This window comes from Palaemon carinicauda, chromosome 17, assembly GCF_036898095.1.
Source record: "Palaemon carinicauda isolate YSFRI2023 chromosome 17, ASM3689809v2, whole genome shotgun sequence".
In the NCBI taxonomy this organism is placed as follows: Eukaryota; Metazoa; Arthropoda; class Malacostraca; order Decapoda; family Palaemonidae; genus Palaemon; species Palaemon carinicauda.
This window is the reverse complement of record NC_090741.1, coordinates 103,774,277-103,787,676: the sequence shown is the minus strand read 5'-3', so window position 1 is coordinate 103,787,676 and position 13,400 is coordinate 103,774,277. Positions and strand designations below refer to the sequence as shown.

The window sequence follows — 13,400 nt, the reverse complement described above, 5'->3', positions numbered from 1 at the left end:
TACTAATCATAATAACTTTAGAATAGGTTCAGTAAAACGTGAACAGCAATATATTTTCATATGAAATTAGGAGTGAAAGAGATGCATGTTGTAAATAAAATAAACATTTTATTTGAAATTTGCATGGAAATATGAAAATTTATGTATGATAATAAAATACAATAATAGACATAGATATGGTAAAGGCTGGTGGTGCAGAATCTGAAAGGGAAACAATCTTTTCTGTAATCACTAGTTCCCGAGGAACGTCAGTCTTTTAAGTCAAGATACACTTCATGTTCGAGAACATGTGGCATACGTGTACGAATCTATGTCGTTTCACCTTGGCAAAGGACAGTCCATTAGTGACACTAAGTGTCCCTTGAAATCACTATGTAACGCACTAGGGTCAACACAGGCACCCATTTGAGATAAAGTCCCAAGAAAACTCACTGTCCTACGCAGCACTAAACAGCAGGTTTCATCACACTACCTGCTGCCACCACGAATCTCTTAACTTCTTGCACCTGCTTCGAATAGTGTTTGAAAAACACTCTGGGGGACTTCCAGCCTGTGAAGGATCGGAGGCTTTCGAAGTCCATTCCTTGGAACAATTTAGGGAAGAGGCGACTTTCCTTGGATCGTGAACTGCGGGTGTACTGTCAGGATCCGCTCTGCAAATGAAGTAGGTGATTTTCGCTCTGAGTTGTTTTAGTGACAGGTCGCTGCCTGACATTTCTCCTTTGAAAAGCTGTCCTCCACCAAAGTCAGAAGTTCTTCGAAGATAGACCTTAAGACTCTCCACAGGGCATAGAGAGACATCTTCCTTCAGGGGGCAGATTCTCCAAGGGCCCCATCTTTTGGTGGGAAGTTCATTTTTAGCGAGAAACGTGGGGTCAGGGAAGAGGGTAAGTTCCCCAGTGTAGGCAAACTGTATCTGGCCCTCTTCTCTTGATAAGGCCACTATTTCACTGACTCTGGCTCCCGAGGCGAGAGCAAAAAGGAAGATTACTTTCTGAGTCAAGTCCTTCAGAGGACAGGAATCATTGTCCAGGCTAGAGGCAAAATGAAGCACTTTATCCAGGGACCAGGTGATGGGTCTCGGTAGAGGTGCTGGACGGAGTCTAGCACACGCCTTCGGAAGTTTATTAAAGATCTCGTTGGATAAATCTATTTGGAAGGCGTATAGCAGTGGTCTGGTCAAGGCCGATTTGCAAGTGGAAATCGTGTTGGCTGCCAAGCCTTGTCCATGAAGGTGAATAAAGAAGGACATGCAAAAATCTATGGAGATTTCCGAAGGATTTTGTGCCTTGACGAAGGCTACCCACTTCTTCCAGGATGATTCATATTGTCTTCTGGTAGACTTCGTTTTATATTCCTCTAGGAAGTGTAAGCTTTTTTTCGAGATCCCGAACCTTTTCCTCACGGCTAGGGAGAGAAAATCATGAGATGAAGATCCTTGACTTTCTTTGATGGAGCGAAGACAGTCGTCTTCTGCACCTGTTGGGAGAGAACTGGGCCCGGCAGAGGGATCAGTTTTGGCTGTAGCTCCAGGACCAGGGGGAACCAATTGCTCCGGGGCCACTTTGGAGCCACTAGGGCTGCTATCCCTTTAAAGGTTCTCAATTTTGAGAGGACTTTCAGCAGAAGGTTGGGTGGGGGGAACAGGTAAATCTTGGACCATCTGTTCCAGTCCAGGGACATGGCGTCCACTGCTTCCGCTTTGGGGTCCTCGTAAAGGGCCACATATCGAGGAAGTTGCTTGTTGTCGCTTGTCGCGAAGAGGTCGATCTGTAGTTCCGGGACTTGACGAGAGATGAAGGAGAATGATCTTGCGTCTAGGGACCATTCCGACTCTATGGGGTTTGTCCTCGATAGAGCGTCCGCCGTCACGTTGCGGAATCCTTGTAGGTGAACTGCAGACAGGTGCCACTTCTTCCTGTCTGCCAGGCGGAAGATGGGTAGTAACACCTGATTTAGGTGGGGCGATCTCGAGCCCTGACGATTGAGACATCTGACTACCATCGAGCTGTCCAAAGTTAGACGGATGTGTATCGAAGGACACAGGGATAATTTCTTCAGGGTGAGAAGAACCGCCATGGCCTCCAAGATGTTGATGTGAAACGTCTTGAAAAGGGGAGACCATGTTCGTTGAACCTGTCGTTGGTGGGAGTGGCCTCCCCAACCCTCCAGAGAAGCGTCTGTGTGGATGTTGAGCGACGGAGGTGGAGGTTGGAGAGGGATGGATCTTTTCAAGGTCCTTGCATCTGACCACGGGCTGAGCAGGGAGCGAAGCCTGTTTGGTAGGGGTCTCTTGAGATCTCTTCGAGCGACGGATGCGTTTCGTCTCCAGACTCCTGATGCATCCTTTAGCTGTGCTCGTAGCACTGGGTTTGTCACTGAGGCGAACTGTAGTGAGCCGAGAACTCGCTCTTGCTGTCGTTTGGAGATCCGTTTGGATTTGAGAAGTCTTCTGACAGACCCTGCTATTTCTTTCCTTTTCTTTAATGGAATGGAAAGGCAGTGTGACTCAAGGTCCCAATGGATTCCTAACCATTGGAACTTCTGAGCCGGAGCGAGGCGAGACTTCTTGGTGTTTATCTTGAAACCCAGATGTTCCAGGAATTGGGTTACTTTGCTGCAAGCTGTCAAACACCCTTCTGGCGTAGTCGACCAGACTAGCCAGTCATCGAGGTAGACCATCACTTGGACGCCCTGAAGGCGTAGCTGGTGGATGATCGTGTCTGCTAGCTTGGTAAAGATTCTCGGAGCCACGTTGAGCCCGAAGGGCATGGCTCTGAAGGCGTAGCTTCTTCGATTGAGCCGGAATCCTAGGTAGGAGGAAGCGTGGTGGTTCATTGGGATGTGCCAGTAGGCATCCGCCAGGACTATTGAGACCGTGTAGGCCTTGCGAGGCAGTAGGGCTCTTATTTGTTGAAGAGTCAGCATCTTGAATTTGTGGTTCACAATGAACTTGTTGAGGGGGGACAAGTCTAGAATGACTCTTAGTTTGTCTGAGTCCTTGGGAACACAAAACAGTCTTCCCTGGAACATGGTCGACTTTACCCTCTTGATCACCTTCTTGTTCAAGAGTTTTAGGACATATTCTTCCAGGAGGGGGGTTGATGGCTGGAAGAATTAGTGGAAGGTTGGAAGTGGTTGCGTCCAGCTCCAACCTAGTCCCTTCTTGATGCTGCTGTGTGCCCAAGGATCGAAGGTCCAGCGATCCTGAAAGAGGCGGAGTCTTCCTCCCACCGGAAGCACTTCATTGCTTCTGGTTTCCTGAGGACTTGCCACCTCGGCTGCTAGCTCCCCTTCCTCCTCTGCCCCTGGAGAGGCGGCTCGAGAAGTCTCTGCCTGAGCCTTTACCTCTGGGACGAAAGGTAGTTGACTGACGCTCGTAGGCAGGGGTAAAGGCCGGTGATTGTGACACCACCGGTTGGGGGGACCAACTGAAAGGTCTGTTGCGGTTGAGAGACCACTTGGGGAGTAGCGGGAGCCGGAAACTGGCGTTTTTGTTGACGCTGCTGGGGTCTTGGTTTGGAGGATTTGGAAGATTTCCTCTTAGGCTGAGGGCTGTCGTCCTGGGAGGATTTCCTTTTTCGCGACATGCCCCATTTGTTGAGAAGGTTACGATTCTCAGAGGCGGCCTTGTCGACGATCTCTTTCACCAAGTCAGAGGGAAAGAGATGTTTACCCCAGATGTTGGAGGAGATGAGTTTCCAGGGTTCGTGTTTCACTGCCGCGTTGGCAAACACGAACACTCTGCAGGTTCTTCGGGACCTGATGAAGCTGTACAGGTCCTTCATCACAGTCACAAGGTGGGTTTTTGCCAGAACCATATAGAGGTCTGGGACCCTAACATCCCCAGCCATGACCTCAAGCTGAATCTGGTGAGACAGGGAGGCAGCCAGTTTCTCCTTGGTCTCTTGCTCCCGACGAAGAAGGTGGTCATTCAATTTCAGGAGGTCTTCGTTAAACTGACGTCCGGCTACGTCAGGGTCCAGTTTCCCAACCGTGAAGGTGTACTGGATATCTTTCCAGAACTTGTCGTCGGGGGAAAGGGCGAGGGAGAGGGGCCTACACTCCTCCAGGGTAGGACAGGGTTTTCCTTCTTCCACTGCCTTCATGACCGCATGGAAGGCTTTTTCCATAAAGGGGAAGGATGCGGAAGAGGGAGCAAGAAAGGACGGGTGCTTCTTACATAGAGCCGGCATTTTCGAATTGGTAAAGCCGCGGCTCTTCAGGCAATCTGCCAGTAAAGCTTGGGCCTTTGAGTGATCAAACACGATCACCTCCTTAGGCTCAGTCTCCTCCTTGGAGGCCGGTTCGGTCTTAAGTCGGACGTAACAGTCCGGGTAAGCCTCGAAGTTCGGGAAGAATTCCACTTCTTCCAGGAGGATAGACCCTAGTTTGTCGTTTATGAATATTTTGCCAGTTGTGATTGGCATATGCTCAGCGTACCTCCAGGGGTTAGACTTCGAGCAGGAAGGAAGATCCTTAACCGAGATCTTCTTCGGTTGCCTCAATTCCAAGAAACGACTGGTAATCTGGGCGGAATGCTTACTAAGCCTTTCGTCCATTAAGGCCACCAATACCCTTATGGCATCTTCGGTGGCAGGCAGCATGGGCTGCGGTGCGACGGAGCTAGAGGGGACTGGCTCCTCGGTCACTACAGGAGCTGCCGGAGGTGGAGGAGCGGCCTCGCTCTCCGAATCAGGGTATTCCACCTGATCCTCTTCTTCCTCCGGATCCTCGCCCATGAGGGTCCTCTCGGTGTCGTCGGACACGTCCGACATCTTCTCCACCTCGTCTAGACTTCACTTGCTAAGCGTAGTCTTGATGTCCTGTTCAACGGGCACTTGAACTAATGGGATCTGATCCTGGGGGACCACAGAATCTGCTGTCGCTTTCGGAAAAAGGATGGCCCTCATCCTCTCGTTGGGGAGATACGGTCCGGCAGCATTTTTCTGGAAACCATGCACCCACCTGCGCAGTTTCTCTTGAGCATTGTCCCTGGCTTCTAAGGACGGGGGGTTGTCAAATCCCTCGTCAAGGAGGCCTTTGCAGACTGGGTAGGAGACTGGATCCCAGTATTTAAGGTTGCCCTTCTTTGCCGTATAGGGGGCGTGAGTCCGACACGCACCATGCCCGTGAAAGTCCGGGCGGCGGACCGAGCAAAAGGGGCTTTCACATTTCACATATTCCTCCTGTAAAAGAAAGAGAACATGAGTACATGGAAATAGAGTCATGACTTACATTACTCTTAAATTAAGATTCCTTAAATTAATTCTTAAACTTAGAATTGTGTTATGTGAGCTCCGGATAGGTGAGCTAGAAAAGAAGTAGGGAGACACATACTTGTGAATCCCGTCCAGCCAGGTACCGCGACCTTTTCTGCTGGCAATTCCTTAGAACTTGAGGTTATAGGAGAGGGAATGGTATCCCTATGGAGAAGCCAGACTAGGCTTCCTTATAAAGGAATTGTCTGCAGGGTAGAGAAGGTCTGAGATCGCTCAGAACTTAGGTAAAGGAGGGGAAATAGGATAAACCCCTCAATATTTGGGAAGGTCCCGGTAAGAGACTGCACTGAGAAGCACAGAGTATGCTGGAAATATTGTGTGGTACATTCATACAGCTCAGACACTGTCTTCAGAGTATGAGACAGCAAAGAAGGTCAGTCTGGCTATATGGATGTATAGGTCGACTGTCGGCACGGGGCCGGCAGCCGGGGGGAAGGGGTGCTTGTCCCTGGAAGACGTGGCGTGTTGTCGGCAAGCCGGAGGCCTGGTCCGATGGGGTGAATCCGTCAAGGTTATGAACCACTTACAGGGGCGACCGCCGGCACGGCGGCAGGTCGCCGGCAGGGCGGAGGCCGGCTGTCGGCGTTGGTGAACCTAACTGGGTACATAAGATGGAAGGTGTCTGAGAGGCCGCCGCCGCTGCCGGCTGCCGGGGGCGGCCCCCATCCGCAGCGGGCAGCGGCGGCGCCCCCCGGCAGCCGGCAGCGGCGGCGGCCCCCGGCAGCCGGCAGGGTGGTGCCATGGATGGTCCTCAGACAGGAAGTCCTATGAAGTAGAAAGGTCACCGGGTGTGCTGACGACTAGCGGCGGCAAGGGGCGGTGGCCCCCGGCAGCCGGCAGGGTGTTGCCTTAGGTAAACCTGAGATAGGAAGGTCCTATATAGTAGGAAGTTACCTGCAGGCGGCGGCGGCAGTGGACCAGCACCATGATAGGAGAGAGAAAGAGAAGGAGGGAAGGAGGAAGGGTAAGACCGATACCCAAACGGCTTTCCTCCAGAAGGAGTGTACTCATGATGGGGGGGGGGGCTATCATCCCACGGCAGGGAGCCGGCAGATGGCTGGGTGCCCAAGGTAATCCAAGGGAGGATCAGAGAACACTCTAGACATGGGGGGGAGGGTGATCTCCTGCTGGAAGGGTGGCCGCTAACACAACCCCATAGTTCGACTATGAGGGGGAAGTGTAGCAGAGTGGCCACCCAGGCAGGAGAGCGCAGCTTAACCTACCATTCTCCCTGAGGGGGAATTGTAGGACAGCGGAGTGAAGGCAAGCTTACACAAAGAATAGAGTAGGGTGAGGGGGCAGAAGGGATCGCGACCCTAAAGCTCCCAGAGGGTGGGGGAATCTGTTTTCTATACTACCCAGGTAGGAGAGAGGAGTTCTCCAACCCTAGGGTAGGTAGACTCAGAGTAGGAACAGAACTGGTGTACTGTCCTAAACTATAATAAAACAGAGACCCCCAAGGCCTAACCTAAACCAGGAGAACTCCTCCTAGATTAGGTGAGGCTGGGGATGCATATCGCTAGGCTACAGGAGGAAGGGACAAGTCCCAACCAAGAGTAGTCTAGGGGGGAAGGGCTAGGCCCCCCCACCTTCAGTCTCAGTCGATACCCCAGGGGAAAGACGTTCCTTAGGGGTGGACTGGGATGAACGATAAGTACTCTGGGGTTCTGACCAAAATCCCCCCATACACTATGGGAGGGAAGAGGGAAGAACTACCTAACCTAACCTACCCGAAGTGTTTCAGGTAAGGGGCTAGGAAAAGCAAGGCTACCCAGAGGGAGATATATTGGGGTAAGGGAGATAAGGAAGCATACAAGGATCCCAGTGTTGGGTTAGGTATGGCCCATTTGGACCAGGCACCGTTCCTTGTATGGTTCCTCTAAGGCGAATATATGTGCAACATGGAATCTTGTGTATGTTTAAAAATGCCTAAATCTTCATAAAATAGCACTAGGAACACTCATATGCAGAAGTAAATATGAAAACTAGGCTACGGCCTATGCTAGGCTTAAAGGCTAGTATGGGGTCAACTGACCACAATGGCATAAATAAACTATTCCTAAAATTGAAGATTAAATAACTTAAGATAAATTTAGTTATAAAGCCATGAAGGCTAGCTGGTTAACTAAGCCTATATCTTCATTAACATAACACCAGGAACACTTATTATATCATACAGAAGCAAACATGAACACTAGGCTGTAGCCTATGCTAGGCTGAAAGGCTAGTATGGGGTCGGCTAACTTTAGATCGCCGAGGACCACTATCGGCATAATATAACTTACAGTATTCCTAATAATGAAGACTAAATAACTAAAGATTTATCTCTGTTAAAAGGTCGGGGAAGGCTGTGCTGGCTAACGAAATAATGCATGCAAGCGAACAGCAGCACCTTAAATGGCGACCCGAGGCAAGGCACAGCTCGGCCACAAAACACAAGATTTTAGCGTAAAAAATCGTCACTCGACGGCCAGAGCTTATTTAAACAATACAAGAACCTGGTACTCAACTTTCCAGAAGAAGGCGAAGAAGAAGGATGAGACATCTTGAAGGATGCACGCAAAATATAGCGATAAAAGGGAACAAACCAAAGGGTATTATCGCTACTAGAATGAAATTGAAGCGGGCGGACGTGACGTCATGCAGCTGCGAGTATCGTAACAGTGACGAAGGGAGAGTATCTTTGGAACGGCACCTCAGTTACCTCCCACATTCTCTCGCCACATCTCCCCCGTGAAGCGTAAACTCTAGGTGGGGTGCAGATGGCTATGTGACGTGTTAATGCATGCGTCCCCTGTTGATATACGATATTCTAAAGGGTTAGCCCTTAGAATACTCGCTCCAGTAGTTGGAATTCTGTGAAAACTTTTAGTTTAATTCTCTGGGAATATTTTAGTAGTTATATATATCCAAAGGAATCTACTGAAGGAACCTTCCATCAGGACGACATGGCTTGAGCCCAAAAATATATATATATATATATATATATATATATATATATATATATATATATATATATATATATATATTATATATATATATATATATATATATATATATATATATATGTATGTATGTATGTATGTATGTATGTATGTATGTCTCTCTCTCTCTCTCTCTCTCTCTCTCTCTCTCTCTCTCTCTCTCTCTCTCTCTCTCTCTCTCTCTCACACACACAAATGTTTCTTTTGTAATGATGAAGTTTTTTTTGTTTATCATATACCTTATAGCAATACCTTATAGAGTACTCCTTGTGTCAAAGGAAATATATGGATATTTTCATATTTCTGTATGATGTAAAGTCCATTATTACTGAGTAATGTTACAGTATATCTTTCAATGGCTATTTATTGTGGAATTGTTATAGAATAACATAGTCACTTCAATGAATATACAGTTTTTTACACATAAAATCACACTGCTTTACCATCATTTATAGAGTAAAACTATATAAAACAAAATGTTGAAGAATTACTCTTTAATCAATTTACAATGAATGGAAAGAATATTTTGGTTGTTTAGAGTGAAATACAATAGAAAATAAAGCAAACTTTTGACAATTTTATTGTGTAATCAGCAGTAAAACAAATAAACATGGAAATGTAGGTTATTATAGAGTAAGTATGCAGGTATATCTGATTGTGAAAAATCTTGTATGTACCTACTGAGGAAGATCATCCAACTTTCTTGTAGTGAAGGAGTTAAAAGTTTGTTCTAATTTTTCTTATTTATCATTGTTCCATTTTAGTCAGTATTGCCTATTAGTTTTTGCTCTCAATGCTATTCAGTGACACACAATTCTATTTACATTTCAGGTTAGAGAATTCAAATAAACATGGTGTTGTAGTAACCGGAGGATCGTTCTTTTCACGGGGTTCTCGCTTCCGTTATGCTGGACGATGTGAGAAGGAAGTTGTAGAGGAGAGCTCGAGCATATTGAGAGAACCTCCCACTGTGAATCGGGTCTCCCTCAGAAATATTGGCAGGTCAACGTCACTTCCAACTACACCAGCAGACTCTGATAATTATGATGGTAAGTAATTGTTCTTCTCTATGGCTGTACAATATTATGTGTTTACTGATCATATTTACATTAATTTAGAAATAAACCATGTGTGCCATCATAATAGGCTTTTATTGATATGAAGGTAAGGATAGCTCATTTGTTCTTCTATTACGAAAGGATTTTAGGCTGTAGAGTATGAGTTAGTAAAAGAATTCCAAAGAATAGGTTCTTGTTAAGTATTTTAACAAAAAAATGTAAGATCAGTATAATAATTTATTATATCGAAGCTTATTCTTCGCAGAATCTTAATCTATGTCTTCATGAATGCAATGTTTAAGTGCATCTTTCTTATTCACTTGTGTATCATTTAGTTGCAATATTCAATGGAAGGAACTAGAAGGCCATTAACTTTATTTGCAAGCTTCTCTGGAATTGAATGACTATCAGAAAAGGGAGATAACCAATTTTATATAATCAGTAAATTATAGTAAATAGATAAATCATTTACTGTTAAAATATTGTTTTCAAACAAAAGGAAAGTTGCCATAGTATATTTTCATAAACAATAACCATGAATGTGGGAATATTGTAAATAATTAGATTAATTAAAACATATTTTCAAGAAGTATAATTATCTTTGTTTCAAACCGTCCTTTTTTAAATCTAATTCACTACTGTATATAATGATGACTACATAGTTTGTAAAACTGATGTTTCAAAGATTTTTTATTACTCCCTAGATTTTTTATTACTCCCTGGTTCCCACATTGTGTTACTTGTTTGGAAAGATGCTCTCTTACTCGGTAGACAACAAATCACCATGTATCATGAGATGAAGAAACCATATAGTGAATTAGTGTTTGTTTAGATAAACAAGACCAAAGAGTTAGGCTTGCAGACTTGATAGGGTTCATTTGAAGTATTTGTTCCTTAGTGAAATGTGCACATTGAGACTAGTTAGTGTTAAAGAAGTTGAGCAGGTTTGTGGGAATGGACAAGAAGTAAAAGACAGAAAGCAGTGTAGCTGCTGCTAAAAAGATACTGCTAAAACCTAAGAGGCCAGCTTTAGTGACACAAACTTTGTTGCAGGTGTTAACCACTCACAGGTTTCATTCTCGATTAAAAAAAAACAATGTTTTTTATAGCTGTGATGAGCCGTGTTCACCGACCACTTCCATACATTGATCGAAGCAGTAGTTTAGACGAGGATGTTTTGTGTGGAGCTGATACAGGATCTCAGGATTCAACAGAAGGGCTTAATCATGTCAATGGAGGATGTGGAGGTTAGAAAGTTTTAAATATGTAGTTTAACTAGAGTTTTAAGTCATCCTCCCCTCTCTCACAGATTGAATTGAAATCCATAATTTACTGGTGGCATTACAATAAGATAGTGATATATGGTGTAATTTATTTTGAATTCAAAGTTATTCATTCTCAATACTTACTATGAATAAGTGTATGTCTAAGTGTGAAAGGCATTCAAGTGTGCATGTTGAATGCATTGACTAAATCATTGGTATGAGAAGCTTGATTATTCCTCTCAGGGGGAAAAAGTGTTTGTAAGCTTTTAATAGTTTTTATGTTAACAAGTGTAAAAAATTTCCCTATGCTGTCGGCCTTTAACATTCGGTGGGTCAAGTGACAGACATGCCAGTGAAATTAAAAAATCTGTCAAAACTGTATATGCTATTCCCCATTATAACTTTTTCAGACTTTATATTATGTAACTGAAAGATAACCTTGTGTATTTGAGCCTAATGGAAAAGAAAAAGGAAAACAGTAGTATTCATAGTTTCATATAACTAAATAAAAGAAACCCTTCCAGTTCTATAACAATGAATAAAAGACAGTGCTTAATAGAAAAGGCAGAATACCATTGTTACACAAGGGCTTGAAAACTAACTCAATAACAGTACCAATCTCCTAAACCCAGTCTTTGTTATGTGACGACTACCCTATACAGTACAGTCCGGAATTATCCGTGTTCGAATTATGCGATTTCCCATTTATGCAGTCGCTAGTTTTCAAAAATAAATTTTCTGTATCTGCGAAGCTGTTCAAAGTCTGCGAGTCAAGCACCACAAAACATATCAAATCTATTGTCTTTTTTAAGTATATTGGTATCCCTAGGTACGGTGTCTGATAATAAATGTAACCAAACTATATTTACCTTTCATTTTATTAACATAAGTTCATAACTAATAGCCTATTTAAGGAAAAATTCCATATCAACAAGGAAATCAACTTTTAACCTTGTTACCCCAGCTGAAAAAACGGATTTTGAGCGAAGCGAAAAATCTATTTTTGGGTGAGATAGCCATGGCGTCCTGATGGAAGGTTCCTTTCTGGTAGCTTCCTTGGGTATATAAACTACTAGATATTCCCATATAATTTAACCACAGGTTATCACAGAATTCTAACTTCTGGAGCGAGTATCCTAAAGGTTTCCCTTTAAGACATCGTATATCAACAGGGGACGCATGTATTAACGCGCCACATAGCTATCTGCACCCCACATAGAGTTAACACTTCAATGTGTAGGGGCGAAGAATAGCTGGGGAGCCGTTCCACAGCTAATCTCGTCCGTGGCTACTTTTGGTACTCGAAACGTAAACAAACGGGCGCCATTGCTAAATGATGTCACGTCCGTCCTCATCCTGAAGCCAGTTGCTTGCCGATCACCATGATACAGCAGGACAGGGTGGGACCTGAAAGGCTGGACGAAGTAGCAGGGAGGGTCCATCAGGACGCCATGGCTATCTCACCCAAAAATAGATTTTTCGCTTCGCTCAAAATCCGTTTTTTGGGCTCAAGCCATGGCGTTCTGATGGAAGAGTACCAGAGAATCAATGTATCGTGGTAGATTTTCCCCTTTAGTGTAAGTGCCGAGGGCTTTGAATAGAGTAAGAGTGGTAATCTTGATAGAGGTACCATGGGGCTGAAACTCCCTGCCCCCCTTGGCAGAGAAGTCCCAACGGACCATGCTGAGGATCAAAGTGGTTTTTGAGGAGCTACCCACCTTGCGGGGAGAACGTGAAGAACTCGGAGATAAGACAGAATGGTTGCTATTCGTATAGGAACATTCTCAAAAAACAGACAAGTGGTGGTTAGGCACTGTATATTATAAGGAGAACAGTCTGGTCTCGAAGGTATAGCGCAAGTAAGTATTCAGTTAGGAATATTACATAGCAAGGGTGAGTATATAATAGGGATTGACCCAATTATCTTCATCTGTTTTATAGAGGAAAAAGGGGAAGGATAATGAAACTATGACAACCATGTATTTCATAGTATAAGTAGGAGCGGATTGAGACGCACAAGTAAATAAAACGGATTTTGAGCGAAGCGAAAAATCTATTTTTGGGTGAGATAGCCATGGCGTCCTGATGGAAGGTTCCTGTTTGGTAGCTTCCTTGGGTATAAGACTACTAAGATATTCCCAGAGAATTTAACCACAGGTTATCACAGAATTCTAACTTCTGGAGCGAGTATCTCAAAGGTTTCCCTTTAAGACATCGTAATACAACAGGGGACACGCATGTCTGGTCGTGCCACATAGCTATCTCCACCCCGAACAGAGTTAACGCTTCGGTGTGTAAGGGCTGAGAATAGCTGGGAGCCGTTCCACAGCTAATCTCACTCGTGGCTACTACTGATACTCGAGACGTAAACAAACGGACGCCATTGCTCTAATGACGTCACGAGCGTCTTTATCCTGGCGCCAGTTGCTGCCCATCACCATGATACAATTGTGTAGGGTGGGAACAAACTGACGAAGTAGTAGGGAGGGTCCATCAGGACGCCATGGCTATCTCACCCAAAAATAGATTTTTCGCTTCGCTCAAAATCCGTTTTTTGGGCTCAAGCCATGGCGTCCTGATGGAAGAGTACCAGAGAATCAATGTATCGTGGTAGATTTTCCCCCAGAGTTAAGTGCCTAGGCATTGACAAAAATAGCAAAGTAATCTTAGGTAAGAACCATAGGAACGAAGTATCCTGCCCCCCATTGGTAGGAAGTTCCCATGGGCTATGCCGACGTCAAAGTGGTATTGAAGGGCTATTCATCTTGACAGAAGAGCTTTTAAAAGCTTAGAGATGAAGCAGAATGTTTG

At 44.9% G+C, this 13,400-nt stretch overlaps 1 protein-coding gene across 3 annotated transcripts in view; it reads left to right on the top strand.

Moving 5' to 3' along the window:
* Positions 1-13,400, top strand: part of Frmd5 (FERM domain containing) — a 448,328-nt gene that overhangs the window by 375,778 nt on the left and 59,150 nt on the right. For all 3 annotated transcript variants that reach the window (XM_068391258.1, XM_068391256.1, XM_068391257.1), the window contains 2 exons: positions 9,098-9,315; positions 10,434-10,571. In XM_068391258.1, the coding sequence (XP_068247359.1) occupies positions 9,098-9,315; positions 10,434-10,571 (356 nt within the window). The remainder of the gene's footprint in view (positions 1-9,097; positions 9,316-10,433; positions 10,572-13,400) is intronic.